Source organism: Canis lupus, chromosome 18 (assembly GCF_011100685.1).
Source record: "Canis lupus familiaris isolate Mischka breed German Shepherd chromosome 18, alternate assembly UU_Cfam_GSD_1.0, whole genome shotgun sequence".
In the NCBI taxonomy this organism is placed as follows: Eukaryota; Metazoa; Chordata; class Mammalia; order Carnivora; family Canidae; genus Canis; species Canis lupus.
Genome location: NC_049239.1, coordinates 35,009,920 through 35,037,036, shown reverse-complemented (window position 1 = coordinate 35,037,036; position 27,117 = coordinate 35,009,920). Strand labels below are relative to the sequence as shown.

The 27,117-nt window shown below is 40.5% G+C and overlaps 1 protein-coding gene and 1 long non-coding RNA gene across 5 annotated transcripts in view; one reads left to right on the top strand and one right to left on the bottom strand.

Annotated features, from left to right (window-relative positions):
* The window catches only part of LOC119864216, a 36,094-nt gene that overhangs the window by 3,669 nt on the left and 5,308 nt on the right, over nt 1–27,117 (bottom strand). The window contains exons 3-4 of one of the 3 annotated variants that reach the window (XR_005373402.1): nt 11,680–11,776; nt 9,212–9,375 (exon numbers count right to left, since the gene is read on the bottom strand). The exons of 1 other annotated variant lie outside the window; for it this stretch is intronic. This is a non-coding gene — a long non-coding RNA (uncharacterized LOC119864216). Of the gene's footprint in view, nt 1–9,211; nt 9,376–11,679; nt 11,777–27,117 lie in introns of those variants that run through there. One more of the 3 variants, XR_005373401.1, reaches the window with a different exon arrangement.
* DEPDC7 (DEP domain containing 7) lies at nt 1–27,117 on the top strand. 2 transcript variants are annotated; one of them, XM_038563080.1, is made up of 10 exons: nt 1–193; nt 2,997–3,203; nt 18,070–18,460; nt 20,670–20,797; nt 21,606–21,792; nt 24,445–24,656; nt 25,620–25,762; nt 26,150–26,275; nt 26,388–26,466; nt 26,795–27,117. In XM_038563080.1, exons 2-10 carry the CDS (start codon nt 3,179–3,181, stop codon nt 26,986–26,988), a joined length of 1,485 nt encoding a protein of 494 aa, XP_038419008.1. In that variant the 5' UTR covers nt 1–193; nt 2,997–3,178; the 3' UTR covers nt 26,989–27,117. The 2 variants fall into 2 exon arrangements, with proteins under 2 accessions (XP_038419008.1, XP_038419007.1); XM_038563079.1 differs by lacking the exons at nt 1–193; nt 2,997–3,203 and adding an exon at nt 7,650–7,784.

Below are 27,117 nucleotides of genomic sequence, written 5' to 3'. Positions count from 1 at the left end.
GAAGTCCTTGTTGTGAAGGTCACATTTAAGCCAAAACTTGAAGAACAAGAGAGAAACAACCGTGTGTTTATTTGGGGGAAAGAACACAGCAGGCACACTGAGCAGCTGTGCAGGGGTCCTGAGGCAGGAATGAGCCTGATGTGTCCATGGAACAGATGAAAAGCTATTGTGGCTGGAATGGCAAGATGGAAAGGTAGAGTGTGCAGAGGTTTAATCGGTGGCATCTCCAGACTTACGGTTCAAGGACTACTCTAGCAGCCTTGTTAAAACACTGAGAAGGGTGGGGGCAAAGAGAAAAGCAAGGTCAATCAGGAAGCCGCTGAAGCAGTCCAGGTAAGAGACAACAGAGACTCAGGCCAGAGTAGTAGGAAGGGAGGGAGTGGGACATGGTCAGATTCTGGGTATATTTGGAAAATGGAACCAACAGGTTTTCTCATGAATTGGGTGTAGTGGGTGACAGAAAGAGAGAAATCGAGGAGGACTTCAAGATTTTTGACCTAAGCAACTAGAGAGTTGGTTGGCACTGTCATTAACTGAGCGGGAGAAAGTTGGTGCAGAATAGATGTAGAGGGGGAAAGATCAGGAGTTTGGTCGTGCACATGATATGTTTGGGATGTCTGCTGGACAAGCAAGTGGAGAACTAGAGCCAGCAGCAGATATGAGGCTGCAGTTTTAATGAAATGCTTGCAGAAATAATTTTGGAAGTCTTCAACAAGTTTTTAAAAAACATAAGACAAAAAAAAAAAAAAACATAAGACTAGATAAGGGAGTAATGGAGAAGAGGACAAAGGACAAAGGACTGAGCCCTGGGACACTTGACCCTTAGTAGGCAGGGAGAAGAGATACAGAATATGAATAATAACCAAAAAAATAAAAATAAAAAAAATAACCAGTGAGACAGGAGGAATAATCAGAGTACTCAGCTTTGTGTTTTATGGCTCTCGGCAAAGGCAATTCTTACCATTTTAGTTTTTGAATTTCTAAGATCATTTGAGGGGCAGCTGGGTGGCTCCGTGGTTGAGCATATCTGCCTTCAGCTCCTGGGATCGAGTCCCGCATGGGGCTCCCTGTGGAAGCCTGCTTCTCCCTCTGCCTGTGTCTCTGCCCCTCTGTCTGTCTCTATGAATACATAAAAAAAATCTTTAAAAAATAATAAAATAAAGATCATTTGAAGAGAAGTTTGAGATGCAAAGGCTATTCTTAACTGACATTGACTCTTGGGTAATATATGAATGGTATCTTGAATTCTTTTTTAATCAGAGAAATTAAAGGTTTATGAATCTTTTTAAAAATATTTATTTATTTATTCTGAGAGACAGAGACAGAGAGAGAGAGAGAGAGAAGCAAAGACACAGGCAGAAGGAGAAGCAGGCTCCATGTAGGGAGCCTGATGTGGGACTTGATCCTGGGACTCCAGGATCACACCCTGGGCTGAAGGCAGACACTAAACCACTGAGCCACCCAGGGATCCCTATGAATCCTTTTTTAAAAAGATTTTATTTGGGATCCCTGGGTGGCACAGCGGTTTGGCGCCTGCCTTTGGCCCAGGGCGCGATCCTGGAGACCCGGGATCGAATCCCACGTCGGGCTCCCGGTGCATGGAGCCTGCTTCTCCCTCTGCCTGTGTCTCTGCCTCTCTCTCTCTCTCTCTCTCTGTGACTATCATAAATAAAAAAAAAAAAAATAAATTTAAAAAAAAAATAAAAATAAAAAGATTTTATTTATTTATTCTTGAGAGACAGAGAGAGAGAGAGAGGGAGAGACATAGGGAGAGGGAGAAGCAGGCTCCCCACAAGGGCTCCGGATGTGGGACTTGATCCAGCATCCTGGGATCACACCCTGAGCCAAAGGCAGATGCTCAACCTATGAACCACCCAGGCATCCCAAGGTTTATGAATCTAACAAGTTTTGTAGCTTTAAATATCCAGTGGTAGTTTTTTAGACTTTGCACGTACTGCTTCAGAAGAAAAATAAAGCTATACACATTTTGCGGAGGGAGAAGAGAAGCACCATTTGTGAAAGAGAAAATGGTGTTGATCTAAGCCAAATTCTGTCTTAATAAAGTTATGACAATGATGGTCATAGTTTATCTCTATGTATAAGTTTGCCAGCCCAAAGTAGTCACACGACTTTGCTACAGACATTACTGTACTTTAAGTAGTAGTCATGATATATGTTAGCTTTTACTTAATTGAAACTTGTAGAGAACAAAAAATAAAACAACTGTTTAATGTAATTCACTGCTCCATGAGAAGGGTCATTGTTGAATTTTATGGTCTATATAAAGAACAAAGGGGGTGGATTGTAGATAACTGGAATATTTCTACAAAATACTTATGGTAAACATAGTTTATTCTAATTCTTTCATAGCATCCACAGCTTTCAACTAATAAGAAAACTTTAAAAGTCCTGTATTTGAAATCACATGAAGGGTAATTCATTATTAATACTAGTTGATTCCTTAATCTTCTATAATTTAAATATCCAAGTAAAATTGTACAGAAGTTTATATTAAAATTTTATGTTTATTTAAAAAAAAAAAAGCTTAAGGGTCACCTGGTTGGCTCGGTCAGTAGAGTGTGTGACGCCTGATTTCAGGTTTGTGAGTTCAAGCCCCACGTTGGGCGTAGAGATTACTGAAAAATAAAATCCTTAAAAAATAATGACAAAAATAAATAAAAATTTTAAAAACTTAGGATACACCATGATATCAAGCATACTTTGTATACAGAAAATTATACACTTGGAATGGATTTTTGCTTGATACTACATCTGAGATATTTTTTCAGGCATTCACAAAAAATTGTTGAGAGCTAAGTACTGAGAGCTAAGTACAAACTACCTTCTGAACTAAGTGCTGAGGATACAGCAGTGAAAAGACAAAAATTTCTGTGGTCTTGGAACTCACATTCATGAAAAAAGTCCTGTCGGGAAAAAGGAAACTTCGAGATTTTATTTTTTATTTTTTAAAATTTTTATTTATGATACTCACAGAGAGAGAGAGAGAGAGAGAGGCAGTGACACAGGCAGAGGGAGAAGCAGGCTCCATGCACCGGGAGCCCGACGTGGGATTCGATTCCGGGTCTCCAGGATCGCGCCCTGGGCCAAAGGCAGGCGCCAAACTGCTGCGCCACCCAGGGATCCCAAACTTTGAGATTTCAGAGAAGTACTGCTCAAGATGTGGTTCACTGACATCCTGCTTTGTAAGTATCAGTTGTGAATGTTAATGTGAAGATTTGTGTATTTTTACCATAATCTAAAAAAATGATGGAGATTGTCAGTGACACCACCCCAGAAGCAGGAAATCAAAAAGTGAGATGGAGGCAGGTAATCTGCATTTTTTAAAAGTGTATAATGGTAGAAACCATTATCAGTAGAAAATTTAATTTTAGACTGTGATATTTATTTTCTCTCTTTTTTAAGTAAGCTCTCTGCTCAACATGGGCTTTGAACTCACAACCCCAAGATCAAGAGTTGCATGTTAAAAAAAAAAAAAAGAGTTGCATGTTCTTACAGACTGAGCCAGCCAGGTGCCCCTAGACTATGATTTTTAGAATATTTTTATCTTATTTATTTAATTAAGCAATCTCTACACCTAATGTGAAGCTCAAACTTATAACCTTGAGATCAAGAGTCACATGCTCTTCTGACTGAGCCAGCCAGGCATCCCTAGAATATCTTTTTCCCCAAAAATTTTTATTCAAATTCTAGTTCTAGTTAATGTATTGTGTAATATTGGTTTCAGGATCTAGAGTATCTTTTTTTTAAGATTTTATTTATTTATTCATGTGAGACAGAGAGAGAGAGAGACAGAGGCAGAGACACAGGCAGAGGGAGAAGCAGGCTCCATGCAGGAAGCCCGACGTGGGACTCGATCCCGAGTCTCTAAGATCACACCCTGGGCTGCAGGCGGTGCTAAAACGCTGGGCCACTGGGGCTGCCCTAGAGTATCTTTTTAAAAAAGTTATTCACTTCTTTTAGAGAGAGCATGCACAATTAGGGGAGGACGAGGGGGCATAGAGGGAGAGGGAGAGAGGAGAGAGAGAAGCAAACTTCCTGCGGGGTGCAGAGTCCAACTCAGGGCTGGATTTCACAATCCCCAGATCACAACCTGAGCCAAAATCAGGAATCTGACCCTTAACTGACTGAGCCACTCGGGATCCCCCAGGACCTAGAGTATCTTTAAAGTCCTCATAGACCCAAGGTCTTTGGTCTCCTTAAAAAGGCCATTTTATGGATGCCTGAGTGGCTCGGTGGTTGGGTGTCTGCCTTTGACTCAGGTCATGATCTTGGGGCCCTGGGATCAAGTCCTGCATTAGGCTCCCTTTGAGGAGTCCGCTTCTCTGTCTGCCTATGTCTCTGTATCTCTGTGTCTCTCATGAATAAATAAATTAAATCTTAAAAAAAAAAATCACCTCCCCAAAAGACCATTTTAAGGACATGCAAATCTAAATTTTTCTTCTAAATTATGAGTGGATGGATTCAAATTTGTTTAAATGAACTCATTTGAACTGACAATCTATACCAAGCAATGCAAAATACATGTGAGCAAAATCTTCCTAAGTAACAGAAGAGGGTATTTTCAGGTGTATATTAACTCTTTAAGCTTTAGAAGACTTTGTAATAGCCTACATGAATAAACATTTTATTTGCATGTCTATTTATTGTTTTTCAAATTCTACCAATAAGTGAAATCATATGGTATTTATCTTTCCCTGTCTGACTTTCTGACTTCTTGCACTTAGCATAACATCCTCTAGTTCCACCTATGTTGTCATGAATGATAAGATCTCATTCTTTTTTATGGCTAATATTCCATTATACCACTTCCTATTTATCCATTCATCTATTGAGAGACACTTAGGTTGTAAAGCTGTTATTTTTTTAAAACTCTGTATTTTGATAGAAGGATAATTAATAAATCTATTATATGCCTAACACTAGATACTAAAAGAATCTGAATGGTTAAAATATGCTCTCTGCCCTGGACAATCTTCCAGTTTTGTTAGGCAATCCACATGTGTGTGCTGAAATAATTAGGTAATATCTGTACAAGCTGGGGGAGGGCACACTAAATAGTAATATATTTGGTAAGTGCCATCGGTGGTCAGAGAGGGAATACGTCAGAGCACAGACTATCCAGTGAAGAAGGTGGGATTTGAGTTAGGCCTCCAGGGTGCCTAGAATGTGGTTAGGCAGAGAAGAGGAAATAGAGCACTTCAGGGGAGATAAATATAGCACAAACTGGCAAAAATTATTTAAGATGTTACATAAATTGTCAAAATGATCAGTAAAGTCAACTTTTTCAAAAACCCAATACTAGTGTTTGTCAAGGCTTGTTTCAGAGTTTGGTATGAGTATTTTTTTTTCTCTCTCAGGCAGTGAGAATGAACATGTGTTTTTATTTAATTATGCAGCCTGGGAATGCCTGAAATTGGTCCTAAGCTGTATCTTATCTCTGTGAGCAGGACCCAACTGAGAAATCACAGAGGAAATTCCTTGAACAGAAGTGGGGCCACGTTTTACTACCACCAGGGGGAGAGAGCATATAAAAAAGGACTAACCAGTTGGCATCGTTTTCTAAATCTTCAGAACAGCAGGTATCCGGATCCAGATCCGAGGCACTAACTAAACTGTGGTTCTAGGATCACAGTGTCTTAAGTTTGTAGTCTTTGTAACAAGCACATGTATTTTCAGTATTGTATTCTTTGAACCACTCGTAGGACCTTCTTCCAATAAGCTAACCAATGAACTCCCACCTAACGCCATCCTAACTTACAACCTAATCACCCCCCAAAAAAAAACAAAAAACAAAAAACAAAAAAACCCAACCTGATCACCCAGGCATCCTCCTTTTTTTTTTTTTTTTTAATTTTTATGATAGTCACACAGAGAGAGAGAGAGAGGCAGAGACACAGGCAGAGGGAGAAGCAGGCTCCATGCACCGGGAGCCCGACGTGGGATTTGATCCCGGGTCTCCAGGATCATGCCCTGGGCCAAAGGCAGGCGCCAAACCGCTGCGCCACCCAGGGATCCCCTCCTTTTTTTTTTTTTTTTTTTAGGCACCCTCCTTCTAACCAGACATATGTTCCAGAGGTTTAAAATGATTACAAAATTCCTAAATTTGGAAAAAATGGGCAAGTATCTGGCAATTGAATTACTAGTCCCTTACATCATTCATCCTTTCAGAAGCACCCACAGCAGTGAACCTCTGGATTGTTCACCTTCAAATTCCCGTTAACAACCCTCCCTCCTCTTCTCTCCTAACCTTCACTCCCTTTGCATAGCAAACCCTGTCCCTACCCTTCTGACGGGGAGTGACTTTGGAGGTGGCACCGATCTCCTTGGCAGCTAGCCCCATGGCCAGCCAGCTACCCTCCTAACCATGACCTCTAGACGTTGCTCTCCTGGGCCAGATAAAGATTTGTTTGTTTTTTTACAGGGAGGGATGCCTGAAAAACTCCGTGCATTCGTCATCATGACATAATTTAAAGCACTAACGTTTCAGAACCAACTACTAATATTCTGAACATGACTTAGCTTATGTAATGAAATAGCTTCATGGAAGAACTTCATGCCACGGGCACCCGGAGGGCTCAGTTGGTTAAGTTTCAGATTCTTGGTTTCTGCTCAGGTCATAATTTTGGGGTCTGGAATTAGCTCTGCGCCTAACCCAGAATCTACTAGACATTATTTATTTCCCTGTTCCTCTCTCTCCAATAAATACATAAAATCTTAGAAGTAAACAAAACTCCACCACACCAGGAGCTCCTAGGTGGCTCAGGCATTAAGCTTCAGATTCAAACTCAGCTCAGGTCTTGGCCTCAGGACCTCAGCGCCCTTGGGCTCCATGCTGGGCGTGGAACCTACTTAAAAAAACAAAAAACAAAAAAACCCTCCACCCCACAGGTGAGGGCACTGAGGCACAGAGCAGTTAAGCCACTTGCGGAGTCCCGGAGTTAACCAACGGTGGCGCAGGTCGGCACCCTGACAAACGAACTGAGCCGGCGGGCACCGCCTGCGCCCAGGTGAGCTAAGCCGGCGGGCATGGCCTGCGCCCAGGTGAGCCGAGCTGGCGGGCATGGTCGGCGCCCGCGTGAGCTAAGCCGGCGGGCATGGCCTGCGCCCAGGTGAGCCAAGCCGGCGGGCACGGCCTGCGCCCAGGTGAGCTAAGCCGGCGGGCACGGCCTGCGCCCAGGTGAGCTAAGCCGGCGGGCACGGCCTGCGCCCAGGTGAGTCGAGCCGGCGGGCACGGCCTGCGCCCAGGTGAGTCGAGCCGGCGGGCACGGCCTGCGCCCAGGTGAGCCGAGCCAGCGGGCACGGCCTGCGCCCAGGTGAGCTAAGCCGGCGGGCACGGCCTGCGCCCAGGTGAGCCGGGCGGGCGGGGCGCTCACTGCAGCAGGCGCTCGGGAGACGCCGAGCAGCGGCGGGAAGCAGGCGGCGGCGCGGCTCCCCGGCCCGGGCTGACCCGCTCCCCACTCGGCCGCCGCGCGCTGCCCCGCGCACAGCGCAGCCGGGGAGCGCACCTCTTCGCGCCCGCGGGGCTGCGGGTGACAAGCCGCCGGGGCAGGCACGTGACCCGGGTGGGGGCGGGGCTCCGGGGCGGGGCGGGGGCGGGGCTCCGGGCAGGCCCCGCCCCGTCCCGGGCCAGTTACCGGGCGGCGGAGGCGCGGGCGCCCACTCGGCGGAGCGGCGGTCGGGCTCCGGGGCGATGGCGACGGTGCGGGAGAAGGCGGCGGCGCTGAACCTGTCGGCTCTCCGCAGCCCGGCGCAGAGGCCTCCCGGTAGGTGCTGAGGACCCGGGTCCGGGCGGGGGGCGGGTTCAGGCTGCGTCCTGCGCGCACCCCGCGCCCCGCACCCCGCGCATCCCGCGCCCCGCAGCCGCTCGCGCGGGTCCCGTCTGTAGGCGAGCTGCGTCCTTCTCCCGCGGGGCGCCACCCCCGCCCGCCCAGCTCTTGCCTAGTTCCGCAGCTCGAACGTCGCCGCCCTTCGCCGGCTCCCCGGTCCCCGGAGCCAGCCGCTCCCCGGCTCCCGCCTCCCCGCCCCCGGTGCCCCCGGTGCCCCCGCCCGCTTGGCTCCACCGCGCGCCCCTCTCGCCCGCTCTGCTCTCCAGACTCCCTGGGAGTGACGGGCTGTTTCTGTTCGACTTGGCATTTAAAAAAAAAAAAAAGTATTCGTTATAATTTTCTGGACGAGCAGCATTTCAGTGAATAGAAGTTTGAACTTTTAAAAAATGGTCCTATGACATTCGGGGGGAGGTGTTGGTGAACTCTGCCGCCAGCCTGACCCTCTCTTTGGGGGCAGTTTGCTTGGCCTCTTTTTTTTTTTTTTTGCATCTTTCTTTGAACGTCCAAGCAAATGAACGGAATGGACGATCGGTTCTAAAATTCTGATCCTAGCACATGTACAACTCAGTAAATAAAGATATTCAGATAACACTTGTCTTCCCCCCCCCCCCCCCCCCCCACCTTTCTAGAGAAGTTACAACCTTTCTCCCTTTCTGTATCTGCTGTGTGGGGGTGTTAACAGGTTCCTGTCTGACAAAAACTTTTCCTTTGGAAAATACCAACCAGTGAAACTGACTCCTTCCTCAAGACGACAGTAGTCAGTGAATTGACTTAGGCCAGTTGGGTGCATCTCAATGGCTCCAGTCTTGTGTTTGATTTATAATTACTAATGCTCCTTTTAATCTTCAAAATACTAATGATAAATGGTGATGGAGAACTACGTGCCTAGGAAGGTTCGTAATATTGATCTTATTCAGCTCCAATTTAAAGAATTCAGATAAGCATATGAGGACTACATTCAGAATTTCTTTTTGTTTTACATGCTGAAGAGAAGGGATTCAGTCATCACTTGAGAATTCAAAATTGGAAACAGTCTTGGGAAATCTTTAGGCTTACTTTCTGAGTGAAAGAAATTGCCAGCTTTTCCATGATTAGAAGAAACATAGCACCCTGTCTTCTCTGACAGCTGAGATACCAGTTCTGAGCTTTGGGCATTTGTGAACAAGTTCTGAGACAGCATAAGGGAGGATGTATTCAAAATTAAATAGACGACTCTCAGAGGGAAGAGCCGAAATGCTGGTTTAGCAGATTTGAACCCAAGGAAAAGACCAGTTTCCTGCACTGCAGGTGCAGGGGGCAGAGGAGGGCCCACTGCCTTTTTTCATTTGTTTTGCTTGTTAAGAGTTGGAACCCTACCTGTTTGCATTTGTTAATCCCTCTTCCACCCTTTAGTGGCTCTGTCACAGTCCCATGGAGCACAGTAATAGGAGCCTGTGCTGCTTCTTGGTCCCTTGCTATTCGCTCTCTGTGTGCTCTGGCGAGCAGCTTTGTCTTCTTCCTTTTCTGCCTATTAGTTACTCTTCCACACCTGTAACAACCAGGGACCTGATTTATGTAGAAGAAATGAACGCTGTAAGCTAACCTTCAGCATGTATTTTGAAGATATTTGCCTTTTAATACAAACAAGAAAGTGGTACGTTCTCCTGCTATCCCTTTATACTGTAACCTAATTCTTTGAATTCACCTGGTATCACTTTTCCAAGGAGCTCAAAGTACTTCCCATATGCTATCTCATTAATCTCTATGAATTAAAGTAGGGGCCAGTGCCTACTTAGGTGGGTAGTTCCCTGAACCTATTTTAAAAGTGTTATTAGAAGATATTTCTTTTACATACTTTACCTACTTGCGGCCTTCTTTTTAGAGGCAGTCTGTCTTTAGCCTGACATCTCTAATAAATGTAAGGGGAAAACAAACTTTGGACTATCAAAACCAGTATGCAATAAAAGCATTGCATCTTGGTATCAGTGTATAGCAAGTTTTCCCCACTCAATCACAGCTGTTTATGTGAATCCCCAAAGCTCAATTCTCTACATCTGTCTGTTTTTATAAGGTTTTGGTTAATGTCCAATAGATGTTCTTTTCATTTGTCTTGACAATTCTGAGTAATGTTTTAAAACCTCTTGGAAAAAATTTCAAGTACATGCTACTCTCTTTAATCCTAAATGACTTAGGCTTTACATACGATTTTCTGATGAAGAGTTTTATCCTCTGGTATGGGGCACCTTGGTGGTTCATTCGGTTAAGATTGTGACCTTTGGCTCAGGTCATGATCCCAGGGTCCTGGGATCCAGAGTCCTGAGTTGGGCTCCATGCTCAGTGGGGAGTCTGCTTCTCCCTCTACTCCTCCCCCCTGCTTGTGCTCTCTCTCTCAAATAAAATCTTTTAAAAAAAATTATTTTAAAAAATCCTCTGGTATGTGACACATCTGTCTTATCTGCTAGCAGTCTTTTCTGTTTAAAGTTTGACATCATCAGGTGGTATGAATAGTTAAAGGATAAACTCTTTGAGGGTAGGGACTCTATCCCCTTAGTTCAGAGGAAGGAAGAAGAAGAAAGATACCTTCTCTTTTTACTTTTTTAAACCATTTTTATGGTCTTTTTTTTTAATTTCCTTTTTTTTTTTAAAGAAGCAGCTTCCTTTTTTTTTTTTTTTTTCCTTTATTTATTTATGATAGTTACACAGAGAGAGAGAGAGAGGCAGAGACACAGGCAGAGGGAGAAGCAGGCTCCATGCACCGGGAGCCCGACGTGGGATTCGATCCCGGGTCTCCAGGATCGCGCCCTGGGCCAAAGGCAGGCACCAAACCGCTGTGCCACCCAGGGATCCCCCCCAACTTTTTTTTTTTTAATTTATGATAGTCACACAGAGAGGGAGAGAGAGAGGCAGAGACACAGGCAGAGGGAGAAGCAGGCTCCATGCACCGGGAGCCCGACGTGGGATTCAATCCCGGGTCTCCAGGATCGCGCCCTGGGCCAAAGGCAGGTGCCAAACCGCTGCGCCACCCAGGGATCCCTTTATGGTCTTTTTTATTCTTTTTCAAACACTTGTGTCAAGGGCTGACTTTCAATAGGTCACAGCGAGAGAGCTGCCCTGCTATGTACAAAATCCAGACCCAGAAGCAGGGTCTTTTATGAATGGTTTAGTTCTTTTTACTTTTTAAATACATTTTTAGACTTTAGAATAGATTTAGATTTACAAAGAAGTCATGAAGTTGGTAGAGTCCTATATGCCCTTCACTGATTTTCCCTTACCATTAACATCTTACGTTAGTACCTTTGTCACAATTAATGAACCAATCTTAGCACATAATTATTAACTGAAGCCCATACTTTATTCCAGATTTCCTTAATTTTTGCCTAATGTTCTTTTTGTGTTCCAAGATCCCATGCAGGATATTATATTACATCGAGTCCTTAGGCTCTTCTAGATTCTGACAGTTTCCCCCTTTGTTTTGAGTTACACATCTGATCGTTGCAGGGTACTGATGCTAGCCTCCTGACATATATTATCTCCTGTGATCCTCACAGTGACCGAGAGACCTGGAATTAGCTCTGTTTTCAGCACAAAAGTTATGGTGTTTGCCCAAGATTGCATCATTAGTAAATGATAGAACTGAGAATAGAACCCAGGTACCTCGTGCTTCTGTCTGTGTGTATCCACAGAAACTAGCACGGTACCTGCTGCACTAACACAAGTTTTTGTGTCTAAATAGTATTCAGTCAATCCAGTTTTTGAACTTCGGGCACTGCTGACAAATTCTTTGTTGTGGGGACTGGCCTGTATTTAGCAGCGACCCTAGCCCCTCTACTCACTAAATGCCAGCAGCACTTACCCCTTCTCAGCTTCTGACAGCCAAGAACGTCTCCAGACATTGCCAGATATTTAGTTGGGAGTAAAATCATCCACTAAGAACCCCGGCATTAGCCCTCCTGTAAAAAATTTTAAAGTAGTATAAATTTTCATCTACAACTAACAAGTATTAAATAACCAAATGTATTATGTATTATGTAACTGTCTATAAGGCAGTTAAATAAGTTGAACTTTTGAAAACTGTAAAGATATTTGGAAAAAAGAAGGTACTAGCTCACTGTTCAAGTTTTGTGGAAAATTGCCTAACATGAGCTATCTGAATTCTTTTTTTTTTTCTGGTGGGGAGGGGGCAATCTAATGCTCAAGAATGAAAAGGAGATTGTTACATGTTCATTTAGAAGTAGCATTTTTTTTTTCATAGTTCTGTGTGTGTTTACCTTGCATTGGGATCCACTTTTATAATGTGTATATTGATCTAAGGAGGTGAATAATCCTAATTTGAAGTAATTATAGAATTGTTTTTGATCCTAAATAAGTTTCACCAGCAGGGCCACAGTTGATGTGTTCTGCAGATCATGGTTCAAGCTGATTGTCCCTTTGTAACTTTGTTTTTTATTTGTAACTTTGAATAAGTAATTTGTTGGCATGTCTGCCTTATGACTTGATTTTTAGAGAATTATTGTAATAACTCGATTATTTAATGGGTATTTATAGAAAGAAAGATAACTTAGTATTACACATATATCAGAGTTCAATTTTTAGAAATTTACCTTTTTTATTGTTGGTAAACTCTTTTGGGTAAATTTCAAGTACATGCTACTGGAAAACAAAAAAAGATGAGTCTGCTTGAAAAATGAATGTTGGGATGCCTGGGTGGCTCAGTGGTTTAGCGTCTGCCTTTGGCCCAGGGTGTGATCCTGGAGTCCTGGGATCAGGTCCCACATCAGGCTCCCTGCATGGAGCCTGCTTCTCCCTCTGCCTGTGTCTCTGCCTGCCCCTCTCTCTCTCCGTATCTTTCATGAGTAAATAAAATCTTAAAAAAAGAAAAGAAAAATGAATGTTAACTAGCCTAAATTTATATAGTGCTTACAAGCATGTATAGTATGTTATAGATCTAGTTTAAAACAATTTTCTAGGCCATCTTCCAAAAATCGTTTTATCTGATAAGGTCATATTTGTTCCTAAGCCTCATTTCTTACTATATTTTATGTGGTGTTCAATGTCCATATCTAAGTGGACATGGGTAGAATTTCAGTCTCTAAAATCCTATAATCAGCTGTTTAGACCTGAAACCAACCTTAAACACAGTGTTCAGCTCTTGTATCAGTAAGTGAAGAAACCAACCTGTAGAGATTAATTCTATTATCCAGGGTTATCACAGCTGATCTCTAGACTCTTTGATCCTTCCGTCATGCTTTTAGAACATTCTTGACCAAAAGTAAATAAGGAAGCATCAGGATACAGATAGTAATGAATTTCCTTTCCTTTCCTTTCCTTTCCTTTCCTTTCCTTTCCTTTCCTTTCCTTTCCTTTCCTCTCTTTCCTCTCCTCTCCTCTCCTCTCCTCTCCTCTCTCTCTCCTCTCTCCTCTCTCCTCTCTCCTCTCTCCTCTCTCCTCTCTCCTCTCTCCTCTCTCCTCTCCTCTCTCCTTTCTCCTTTTTTTCCTTTCCTTCGTGATTTTATTTATTTATTAATTCATGAGAGACACACAGAGAGAGGCAGAGATACAGGCAGAGGGAGAAACAGGCTCCATGTAGGGAGCCTGATGTGGGACTGAGTCCCGGGACTCCAGGATCACACGCTGAGCCAAAGGGAGATGCTTAACTGCTGAGCCACCTAGGCGTCTCTTATTATATGTATTTCTAAAAATGTTTTATTCATTTATTTGACACATGGAGAGAGAGCACAAGCAGGGGGGAATAACAGACGGAGAGGGAGAAGCAGGCTCCCTGCTAAGTTGAGGCTCAATCCCAGGACCGTGGGACCATAACCCAAATGGAAGGCAGATGCTTAACTGACCGAGAGACCCAGGCACCCCTCTTTATTTATTTTAGAGAATGGAGAGAGGGGGTAGGGGCAGGAGCAGAAGGAGAGGGGGAGAGTGAATCTCAAGCAGGCTCCAGAGGCCCAGCACAGAGCCTAACATGTGGCTTGATCTCACAATCCTGAGATCATGACCTGAGCTAAAATCAAGAGGGGGGTGGGGTGGGCAGACACCTGGGTGGCTCAGTGTCTGCCTTGGGCTCAGGGGGTGATCCCTGGGTCCCGGGATCGAGTCCCACATTGGGCTCCCTGCAGGGAACCTGCTTCTCCCTCTGCCTGTGTCTCTGCCTGTGTGTCTCATGAATAAATAAATGAAATCTTAAAAAATAAAATAAAATCAAGAGTGGGATACTTAGCCCAGTGAGCTACCCAGGCACCCCAGATAGTGATGAATTGTAAGAAATGTCTAGCTCATATGCAAGTGAGGGTTGGGGACAAGCCGAAGCTGAAATTCTGATGCTGGACTTACAAAGCGCTCATTGTCTACTACTGGTTCTTGAATCCTGTTTAGAAGTCACAGTAATTTGTCTTACTGGGCCATGGTCTGCTATACTCATATTCATTTCAGCTCTTAGATGATGATAAATAAGTTTCAAACCAGCATGTGGGATCTGTGTTCAGCTGGTGAAGTCAGCATTAAAAAAACAGGTTATCCTGGCGTGGGTTTTGGCACATGTACTTGTCAAGTGCAGGGTATATTATGTAGTAAAGTATCTGTATGAACATGAGCTAGTTTGGGTCTGTGGGTGGTGATGCTTGAGGGGAAATATCCCAGGATGCAATGTTGGGAATTAATGGTCAGTGAGAACAGAGGGGACCTGAAAGGGCTGAATTGTATCATGCCTGGAGGACTTTGGAAACACTGTGTAGCTCACAGGTGCCTACTATCCTGCTCTAACCTGTTCTTTAATCTTTTATACTGTGTTATCCAACCTGCAAAACTTCCTGATTTCCCATATTTAAGTAGCAAGTTAATACGGGGAAATTTATTCTTCTTACTTCCCCTCTGAACATTATTAGCCTTTTCCATGTCACTGAAGCTGTGTATGCTTTCCCTCCCACTCCCTTCTGTTGTCTTATTGATCTCCAAGTAGGAAGTGACTCAGCCTTGATTTTTAGGATTTCTATACTTACCTACTTGTAATTTAACTGTTATGACTGATGTGTTTCAAATTTAATATCATTACCAGCCCAGAAGTCTGTTTCACTCCTACTTAAGGCTCTCTGATCTCTACAAGTTTGGATCTTATTTTCCTCTCCTGTCCTAATCCTGTGTACTATGGCTAGTATATAGTATAGAATTTATGATATCTTACTATATTTTAGGAATAATGACTTTTTGTTTATTGGTTGTTTTATTTAATGACTGCTGTTTTTTAAATAGCTTTGTTAAGGGTTCACAAAACTTTTTTCCTTTTCTTCTTTTTTTTTTTTTTTTTAGGGCTCACAAATCTTTTTTTTTTTTTTTTTTTTTAAGATTTTTATTTATTTATTCATGAGAGACACACACAGAGAGGCAGAGACACAGGCAGAGGGAGAAGCAGGCTTCATGCAGGGAGCCTGATGTGGGACTTGATCCCCGGTCTCTAGGATCATGCCCTGGGTGGAAGGTGGTGCTAGACCGCTGAGCCACCCAGGCTGCCCAGGGCTCACAAATCTTAAAGTTGTTTTGTTTCTTCTAATCTTATTGGCTCGCTTAAAGCTCTTTCACTTAATCCAAATCTTCCAGGAAAGGTTGATGCCGAAACTGGTGACTTACTTTTTAATATATTTACATTTGAGTACTAGAGAAAGTATAATTTACTACGTGTGAAACTGGGAGCAAGTTTGTTTAACTCATGAACCTCAATTTCTTCAAAATAAGATTATTAGTAAGTATTTCAAAGAAGTTTATCAGGATTAAACAACAGAAGGCAGAGCTTGTCCTATTTAAGTACTCAAATATTAGCTCTTATTAATAACAATATGATGAAGATTTGAAAAGAGACTAGAGAACAGACATTAAGTTCATTTAAATCTCAGCTATAATATCTACTATTTTAAGAAGTTAAGAATATTAACTGTGAATACTTCTTCTTTTTTTTTTTTTTTTTTTCAGTTCTTATGGCAGGAAATAGTACAGAGTTCTAGACATCAGGAATGACCTGGACATATTTTGAGATTTCATTAAATGCTCCATTCCAGCTCTATTCAGTAGATATTAAGTACTAAGCCAGTAGTAAATCTAGTTCCAGCTTGGTTTATCTAGTTGATTCTCCATAATTCAGTCCTTAAAACTGCTCACATGATATGTGGATAGCTGGCATCAATTACTACCTTCTCTGTTTAGTACTGGATTATGGACTATCTTTAATTTTAAAATATAAAGACAGTCTTGCTTATTATTCTAAACTAACATTATAATGGATAAGTTACCCATCTACGTTTGGTATGGGAAGTATACAAATAAACAAAGGGCGCGCGTGCGCGCACGTGTGTGTGTTAGTAATTTTCATGGTGAAGATGTTAAAATTTCTAAAAGTGTCCTAATGACACTGTAAGTGAATATGTGTAATGGTTCACTATGATTTATTTATTATAATACAAAAGATGAATTCCAAATGACCCACTTAAAATTTATGACCCAAGTACATTAAGTGGAATTTTAATGTCCTTCAGGAACTTATCTTTGCTTTCATCTTGTACATTCTGTTTTATCTAAAAAGGCAGGAAGATAATTTCAGGTAGCAGTTTCTTTAATTATAGCTCTTCTTATTCCTTACAGTTGTACTGATACATAGTTTTCCTTTTTACATGACCTTAAGGGAAGTAAGGTTTTCAACTTCTCTGCAGAGTATCCTAAAATTAAAGTAATACACTTAACAAAAATGGGGGCTTAAAAATTAGAACCACTGGTGAAAAAATTAGAACCACTGAATATTCAGAGGATCGTTGAAAAGTGTAACACCTAAAAAGGCATACTTTGTATTTATGTAAAAAGGGAGCCAACCAGCCAACAAGCTGATGATTAGCTAGACTCTATTCCATCAGTTTATTAAAACCTAAGGTCCATTTTTTTTCCTTTTGTTTCTCCTTTTCTTTGTAGTTTTGCCAAAAGCAGTTTATTATAACGAGGGTAAATGTGATAAATGTTTGAAAGCATGTTTTCTTTCTTTTCTGTTTTGCTAAAATCTTGCCCAATTTCTGTGCTTTTCCTATCTCTGTGGTAGCCTGTAAGCTCCTATTGGGCAGGAACCAGTTTTCCCTGTTACAAAATACTTAACTCAGAAGCCTGCAGAATAGGAAGCTTTAAAAATACTAGTTTATTCCAACTAATTGTGTGTGTGTATAACTATACATCTATCTATTTACTGATAAATGCTTTAAAATCATATAGACCATGAGCCAAAGGCCAGTATCACCTCTTATAATAAAATGTCTGGAAGTTACACTTAATCCCTATGAATCTATTTTCCATCTCTCAAATAGAGATTATGTCTATCTCATAGGGTTGCTAATGACCCAATACTATTTCTGTAAGGCACTTAGAGTTCTAGCACATAATTTGCAACTGCCACAAGGTCCTGCTTGATTTGTACTCCCCCACCCCAAAGACCATTTCCACTCCCTTTTCATCTCACTTCCTAATGTTCTTTCCCTGGTCACCCACTCAGGCCATGCTGGCTTTGTTCCTCCTCTCCTGGCCAAGCACTCTTACTTCTCGGGCCTTTGCTCTTTCTGTTCTCTCTGCCCTTTCCTCAAATATCTGCACAGCTTGCTTCCCGGTTTTACTCAGGCTTCTGCTTAGATATCACCTTGTCAGACCTTTCCTGACATCTCATCTGAATAGCATTCTCCTCCTCACCAGGCTTTTTTTTTTTTTAAGAAGTTCTTTTTTTTTTTTTTTTTTTTAATTTTCATTTATTTATGATAGTCACACAGAGAGAGAGAGAGGCAGAGACATAGGCAGAGGGAGAAGCAGGCTCCATGCTCCGAGAGCCAGACGTGGGATTTGATCCCGGGTCTCGAGGATCGCGCCCTGGGCCAAAGGCAGGCGCTAAACCGCTGCGCCACCCAGGGATCCCTCACCAGGCTTTATTTTTCTTCTTGGCATTCATCTAACACATACATATTGCCTCTTCCCATAAAGTATAAGTCCATGAGAACAGGGACTTTATTTTGCTCACAGTTGTATCTTAGCACATAGAACAATGTTCAGCATATAGTAGGTACTACATGTTAAATGAGTTGCTACTAATTAAAAGTTCAATAGCAAGCTGACTTCATAATAGTTCCTTATTAGTAACTTTAGAAATTGCTGCTTTTTGCTTAAGGATTGCTTAGACCTGGTTATAAATGAACAAGGTTACTCTGCGTTTTTTCCATTCCAGGTTTCAGTGTGGCCCAGAAACCATTTGGAGCCACATACGTGTGGAGCAGCATTATAAACACTCTTCAAACACAGGTGGAGGTGAAAAAGCGAAGACACCACTTAAAAAGACACAATGACTGCTTTGTTGGTTCAGAAGCTGTGGATGTCATTTTTTCTCACCTAATTCAGAATAAATATTTTGGGGATATAGATATTCCTCGGGCCAAAGTGGTGAGAGTGTGTCAAGCACTTATGGACTATAAAGTATTTGAAGCAGTTCCAACCAAAGTCTTTGGAAAAGACAAGAAACCTACATTTGAAGATAGTAGTTGCAGCCTTTATAGATTCACAACCATCCCTAACCAAGACAGTCAATTAGGCAAAGAGAATAAACTATATTCATCTTCCAGGTCAGTATATAATGTTAGATTATCTTGGGGTTGGGACTCCTACGTAGCTCGGCGGTTGAGCACCTGCTTTTTGGCTTAGGTGGTGATCCGGGATCAAGTCCCACTTCAGGCTCCTGCGAAGAGCCTGCTTCTCCCTCTGCCTATGTCTCTGCCTTTCTCTCTTTCTCTGTGTCTCTCATGAATAAATAAATAAATCTTTAAAAAAAAAAAAAAGATTATCCTGGGGATATTGGCAGGATTTCATCTACTTTTCAGTGAGAGACTGACTGGCTTTATGTTGTTTTAGAAATTGTAAATTAGGCTAAATTCTGGGTCCGTGGGTAAATTTGATAAAATACAGTGGACTTCTGTTTATTTGGTGTCTCCTGGAATTCTTAGTCATATTTTATATTTGGCAGAAATATTCAACAAACTGATTTTTCTACTTCAATTTACAATTACAGTGTAAAAAATATATTAGTTTATACACAAAGTGGTATGAGAACAGAAAAGGTGGAGGTAGGCAGGTAGGTTATCACTAGAATCCAGGAAATGGTGGATGTGAAGTATGAAAGACATGTGGGGCCCAGAACGCAGAGGGTTTCCTATGACATAAGAGTTTGCGATCCGTCATACAGATGTTGGGGAGGCCACAGAAAATGATCTTGTTTCTTAGAAAGGTCATCCTGGCAGCCATGCAGACAGCCTAACAGGGAGAGCTAGGTAGGAATCTCTTGCAATAGTGCATTCTACAGATGAGAGTGAATTAAGCAGCTGTAATGAAGAAGGAATCATTTAAAGGGAGACTGGGAGACAGAATTGTAGAACTCCGGGGCGCCTGGGTGGCTCAGCAGTTGAACATCTGCCTTTGGCTCAGGGTGTGATCCCGGAGTTCTAGGATCGAGTCCCACTTCGGGCTCCCTGCATGGAGGCTGCTGCTTCTCTCTCTGCCTATGTTTCTGCCACTCTCTGTGTGTCTTGTGAATAAATAAATAAAATCTTAAAAAAAAAAAATAGTAGAACCCAGTGCTTGAAATGGATGTATGGGATAAGTGCATAATTGGTTATTTGTCATGCAATAAAACATTTCCCTTTTATTTCCTTCAGCTAAACTGTTGTAGCAGTGACCATGTAACTGAAGCTCTTATAATTGAGATTAACCCAAAGAGTTTTAGTGCTACTTTCAGTTATTTTTAATGTATTGTGTATCAAATATTGTGTGTTTTTAATGTATAAATTATCTTAATGTAATAACTTTCTTTTTTTAATGTAATAACTTTCAAAAAGATGAAAAAATTTACCTTTCTATATAGAAAAAAGATATATATATATTTTGACATATAGGGAGGAAATTTGAGGGTAAGGCAGGGCCAAATCAGTGCTTTCCAGATGCAGGTCTACATGCTTTATCTGAAACCTTTGGGGCCACATGCATTTAGAAATTTGGAATGTTGGGGTTTTTAAAAAGATAATTTTGTACCTAGACCATCTATTAGATAACACTCCTAGAGGAGCCTGGGAGAGCATCTGGGAACCAAATGCATTAGTATTTCTACATTAGTATTTTAAACAAAATACTTCTACCAACTGGGATAAGACTAAGTCTCGGGACCAATTTTGTCACCATATGAGTTTTTTTTTTTTTTTTTTTTTTAAGATTTTATTTATTAATGAGAGACACAGAGAGGCAGAGACCTAGAGGGAGAAGTAGGCTCCTCTCAGGGAACATGATGCAGGACTTGATCCTGGATCCCAGGATCATGCCCAGAGCCAAAGGCAGATGCTCAGCCACTGAGCCATCCAGGAGTCCCACCGTATGAGTTTTGAATGAATTTTAGATTTCTCACAGCTTTTTGGGTTACAGAATTGTGGATAAAGGATTATAGGTCTATATTTGGAAAATGATGAGCACTTTCCACCAAAGAATGCCCCAGCAATAGAGATAACTGATAAAGACAGTAAGCATAATGAAGTTTGATTATGTTTTAAAATTGGAGATCAAAATTTTAGTCATTGAATTACTTAAATCTAAATATTCAAAGGAAAATTTAGAGTATATTTAGGCTTGAGAAAGAAGGTGGATGTTTTTGTATTCTACTCTTATAATTTGCATTTGTTGTGTTTTTGCTCTGAAATACATAAACTTTGTAGAAACTCTTAGCTCTCTGATAGTAAAGTATTTCTCTGGGCTTACTAATAAACATTAATTTAAAAATTAAATTCATTTTAGGTATTCGGATGCATTATTTAAGTCCTCTGATATCAAATCAGCAAGTTTAGAGGACCTGTGGGAAAATCTGAGTTTAAAGCCCACTAACTCCCCTCATGTAAACATCTCTGCAACCTTGTCTCCACAAGGTAAGTAAAGATACAAGTGAGAAATAGAAGACTAATTTCGGATAAAATTATTTAAAACTTTTCAATCTTAACCTTTATTAGAATTTAAATATTCAAAGCACAAAGAAAGAGCACACTGTGTATTAAAGCTGTTTATATTAAGTTTTAACAGAGGTCTATTATCTTTAACAAATAGATCAGTGTTGGAATTCTTGAACACTGACTTTTGTCCTATCAGCTGGAGGAGGTTCAAATCTGCAGTGTTTTTTGCTTGTAGATTTTTATTTATTTAAAATATGCCCTCAGATACTTTCTCTAACATTTTATTAGGTTAAGGAAAATTTTGAAAATTACATTCAGACATTACAGAATTTATGTTCTTCTTTGTCTGTGGCAATGGAATGTGGATTAATGACCAATTTCTACCTTCCCTCCCCCACCCCAGTTACGGAAACCCGGAGTGGAATAATCAGCCAATAGTTTCAAACCAGTTTTCAGATTGAATAATGAATCATTCTTTCTTCCAAAGTCCTTATTAACATGTTATATGACTTGATCTCTTATCTCTGCCATATTGCTTTTACAGTAAAAAGAATGACAAGAATTCCTGTCGTCCAAAGTCTGTTCTCCTACACTTTAAACAAATCTTGAATTGTTTTACTTTGTCATAAGAACCCACTTCATAAGGTTGCCTTTTTCCCCCTCCTTCTTTTCTTTTTCTTTCCTTTTATTTGGCCACAAATTTGTACCTAAGACTTGCCTAGACAAGTATTGTGGTGAGCTTTTAGTAAATACTGTTACTTTTTACCTTGTCATTTTTCCTGTGTAGTTATTAATGACATATGGCAAGAGGAAACCATTAGACGTCTCCTGCAGCTGGTAGACCTTCCGCTTCTTGACTCCTTGCTCCAACAACGAGAGGTATCCACAGTTCCTCAGCCTAAGAGGCAACCTGACTTGGTCAACAGCAGTAACTATCTGGATCGAGGGATTCTCAAGGCTTACAGTGACTCTCAGTATGTGGCAATACATTTATCTAATAATTTGAGTGTGTTTGTAGGAAGATCATAGGTCATGGTTTTAAGATAATCTTTTGAATTCTTCCGTCCACAGGATCAGATACGCGTTAGTCGTACATCAAGTGAAGAAAATGTTTTATAGTCCCATCTTCTTATCTTTGTTAAAATGTAGGGCTCTCTGGTCTTCAAAAGGACCTGCTACAAAATGAAGAGATTTGGCAAATTCTTTTTTTTTTTTTTAAGATTTTATTTATTTATGAGAGACACAGAGAGAGAGGTAGAGACACAGAGGAAGAAGCAGGCTCTGCAAGGACCCTGATGTGGGACTCAATCCCGGATCCTGGAATCACGCCCTGAGCCAAAGGCAGACACTCAACTGCTGAGCCACCCAAGGCATCCCACCAATTTGGCAAAATCTTTTTTTGTTTTTTTTTTCAATTTGGCAAATTCTTAGACTCATTTGATTACCTATACTTTTATGCTTCTGCAGAATATATTGAATATGTATTTTTTTATTTAACTAGTTTTATTAAAGAAATGAAAGTAACTCTTGCTCTCATATTTGACTATCATTTTTCTGAATATAAATCTTAAGGTGTAAAGGCTTAATTTCAGGTGCTAAGGGAAGTATGATTTTTTTCCGTTAAGAGGAAGGGTTCTATATTCCTTGCAACTTTGAAACTCTTCTAAGTAGAATTATTAAAGGTTAAAATCTTGTATTTTCTAGCTTATTTAATTTTTAATTATTTCGCCTCAGCAGTAGTTAGGGAGATGGGAATGTTTAAAAGGAATGGAACTTAAATTTTTCAGCTTATTATTCAACAAGTATTTAAATCATTATGATGAGCACTGTTTATAAAAAATAAAATTGAATAAATCACACCTATAATCTCCTTTTTTTTTTTTTTTTTTGAAGAGGGGGAAGTGGCAGAGGGCTAGAGAGAATCTTAAGCAGGTTCCACCCCCAGCACACAGCCCAAGGTAGGGCTAGATCTCATGACCCGGAGATTGTGACCTGAGCTAAAATCAGGATGCTTAACTGAGTCTCCCAGGTGCTCTACACATCTCTCTCTATATATATTTTAAGAATTTAAAGCATATTTCTGTCATCTAGTTTTTTTCTAAGTTTATTTTTTTTAAGACTTATTTTATTTATTTGAGAGAGAGAGAGAGCACAAGAGCAGAGAGAGGGAGAAGCAGACTCTGCACTGAGTGGGGAGCCTGACATGGGGCTCAATCCCAGGGCCTCAGGACTCTAGGACCGTGACCCAAGCCAAAGGCAGATGCTTAACCAGCTGAGCCAGCCAGATGCCCTTCTAAGAGTTTATTTTTAAATAATCTCTATACCTATCACAAGGCTGAAACTTACAACCCCAAGATCAAGAATTGTATTCTTCACCGACTGAGCCAGCTTGGCGCCCCATATTTCTACAGTTTACCTTACATTTTAAATAGAGTGAGAAATTGTGCTAGAAGTGACCTTAAAATATCATCTAGCTGCATCTTCCTATGAACTTGATAAAACTGATGTGCAGAAAGGTGACATGACCTGCCCGATAATAATGCATCTGGGTCATGGCAGAGTTAGTTCGCCTGGGTTCATAGCAGTAGAGCAACATGATTGTTTTTTTTAATTTTTATTTATTTATTTTTTCAAAATATTTTATTTATTCATAGAAACAGAGAGAGAGAGAGAGAGAGAGGCAGAGGGAGAAGCAGGCTCCATGCAGGGAGCCCGATGTGGGACTTGATCCCAGGTCTCCAGGATCACACCCCAGGCTGCAGGCGGCACCAAACCGCTGCACCACGGGGGCTGCCCTGATTGTTTTTTTTAAACTTTATATAAAATGCATATATTAACAAGTTGAAAATTAAAAGTTACTCATTCTGGGCAGCCCGGGTAGCTCAGCGGTTTAGCGCCACTTTCAGCCCAAGGCGTGATCCTGGAGACCTGGGATTGAGTTCCGCATCAGACTCCCTGCATGGAGCCTGCTTCTCCCTCTGCCTCTGTCTCTGCCTCTCTGTGTCTCTCATGAATAAATAAATAAAATCTTAAAAATAAATAAATAAAGTTATTCATTCTGTTTATTGAAATGTAGCATTTTTTCTGAAGTTACCGGGTTGCATTATGTTGGAAATTAATATGTTATGTTTGAAACCCTACCTTATGGTTTTCTTTTCTCTCCTAGGCAAAGTGAGAGATGATAGATTGATCATACATAAAGCTCTAAAGTATACAACATCATGTTAGAAAAATACTGGCCTAGGGGTCAGATCTGGGATCTAGTCCTGCCTGGGACCTTGAGCAAGGAACTTAATTTAAGAGTTTCTGGGCCTCTGTTGCAAATTTAAGAGTACAGACTGGATTTTGATTGATTTTTTCAGTTTATATTGTAGTGGATAGCTTCTGTTTTCACTTCAAAAAAAAAAAAAAAAAAAAGACATATGAAGCCAAACTTTTTATCTGTGTTACACGATCTAGCTCTATGTTAAAAAGAATTACATATATCTATCTCTAAGTATAAAAATTTACCCTCATGGCAAACTTGAAATAGGTAGTAAATTAGGTACTGTGTGTATATATGTTATTCTTTGCTTTATAAAATAATTAAAATATATTTTAAAAAATAGTTCTTTTTTCCCCCATAGGGAAGATGAATGGCTCTCTGCAGCAACTGACTGCTTAGAATACCTTCCAGACCAGTTGGTGGTGGACATAAGCAGAAACTTTCCTGAGCAACCAGATAGGATAGACTTAGTGAAAGAACTTCTGTTTGATGCCATTGGCAAATATTACAGTGGCAGAGAACCTCTGTTAAATCATTTATCTGATGTTCATAATGGCATTGCAGAACTCTTAGGTAAGTAAGATCTTACTAAATACTGGAATTTGTCTTTTGGAGGAAACAGGAAAAAGTTAATTATCCTCAGAATTAACCAAATGGCACTGCTTCAAGCTTGAAATGGATCTGGATTAATCCCTGGAAGGTATGTTTACTTCAAAACTTCTAGGGCTCATTTGAAAAGAGGCTTTAGTAACCTCTAAAGTTATGCAGGGACTTCTGGTTGGCACAGGGAAATGCTGCCCTCATTCACTGGAAGTTTAATAAGTATAGTGTGGCAGTTCTCTTTTTTAGAAAGCACTACCATTTTTCCCCCTTCATTGTCTTCAAAATGGTAGACACTCTGTCCCTCTACCAATGAGCCAGACTGTTCCACATGGTTTGTTGAAAACAAATTGGGGGTTTCAGAGAATCCTTTCTACTTTTCTCAGGTAGAGGCAGATACATCAGTACTTTACACATATTGTATCCCTGAAATGTGTTGAATTAATGAAAAGCAGGCTGGGAATTCATTTACGAAGCCAAGAGTTTGATTTAACATCCTAAGTTAGAAATAGAAAAAAAAAAATCCTAAGTTAATTATGACAAAGATTTAGGGTATTAGTTGCCAATTTGAGAATAGGCTGCCTTGATGGTTGCTATCGATCATTTATTGTAATTACTAGTCTTTTTGTTCTATTTTGCTTTTGAAAATGGTTTTGAGGGGCACCTGGGTGGCTCAGTTGGTTAAGTCTCTATTTTTAGCTTAGGTCGTGGTCTCGGGGTCCTGGGATCAAGGCCCGTGTTCAGCTCTCTGCTCAGTGGGAAGTCTGCTTCTCTCTGGCCCTCTTCACCGCTCGTGTTCTCTCTGTCTCTCAAATAAATAAATAGATAATAGCTTTGAGTAAGTTGAGTGTTTAGCTTAAGCTTTACCTTGAATTTTGTTCCCTTTGAGAGTCATATTTGGTCAAAATTAAAAGCAGTTTTTTCTTTTGGCTGAAGTGAACGGGAAGACTGAAATAGCATTAGAAGCCACTCAGCTCTTTCTAAAGCTTTTGGATTCCCAAAATAGAGAAGAGTTTAGAAGACTACTGTATTTCATGGCTGTTGCAGCACATCCTTCTGAATTTAAATTACAGAAAGAAGTAAGTCTTTTGTCTAAATGTTAATTGTATTCAGTAGCCTTAATACTTACAGGACCCACATGTCAGATTATCTTACATGGGGGATCCCTGGGTGGCGCAGCGGTTTGGCGCCTGCCTTTGGCCCAGGGCACGATCCTGGAGACCCGGGATCGAGTCCCACATCAGGCTCCCAGTGCATGGAGCCTGCTTCTCCCTCTGCCTATGTCTCTGCCTCTCTCTCTCTCTCTGTGACTATCATAAATAAAAAAAAAAAAAAAAAAAAGATTATCTTACATGGGCATAGGTATGTTGAAATGAATAATGGCTATTAATATTCAACATTGCCTTTTTTAAAAACTCATTCTTTTAAATATACACTATTGGGTGTGTTTTGTTTTGTTTTTATAGAGTGACAACCGAATGGTTGTGAAAAGGATATTCTCAAAAGCTATTGTTGACAATAAAAATTTATCCAAAGGCAAAACTGATCTTCTGGTACTCTTTTTAATGGATCATCAAAAAGATGTTTTTAAGGTAAAATTCTGAAGGTAGTTAAGTTGAGCTTATGTAATAGATCATTAGATTAAAATGCACTTGAATAATGTCCTGTCTCTCTTTTTTTTTTTTTTTCTTTCTTTTTTTAAAGATTCCAGGAACTCTGCATAAAATTGTTAGTGTTAAGCTCATGGCCATTCAGAAAGGAAGAGATCCAAATAGAGACACAGGTAATCAGAGAAATACTATTTTCATGGTCTACCAAAGATAAATTCCTAGTGTTTATTTGAAAGTGTTTTGCTTTAAGTAGTTGCCCTTTAATTTCAACTAAACTTTAAACTGAGAGTTATCTAGACTTAGTAGAGAGCCTCCTTCTGTCAAAAAGTAACCTGACCAAGGTTAGAAAGTCAGCAGTGCTTAGCATCTTCAGTGCATTTTACAAATTGAAAAATAAAAATATTGCTTTTTTTAAAGTTAAATCTGAGAAATAGATTCATTGACCGAACTTTTTACTTTATTTATTTATTTATTTTTAACTTTTTACTTTTAAACTTAAAGGATATATATATTGCCAGAGAATTGATCAAAGTGATTATTCTGACCGTACACAGAAGACAACCAAGGATGAACTAATGAATTTACTAAAGACTATTGATGAAGATTCAAAACTGTCTGCCAAAGAGAAGAAAAAATTGCTAGGTCAGTTCTATAAGTGTCATCCAGACATCTTTATTGAGTATTTTGGAGACTAATTTTTTTACTGTCTGTATATAATTTATGTATTTTAAGAATAAATTATGTATCCTAAGTATCTAATCACATTTGTAACCTTAGAATTCTAAATATGAAATTGTACTTAATAAAAGTTTTTTTGTATAAAG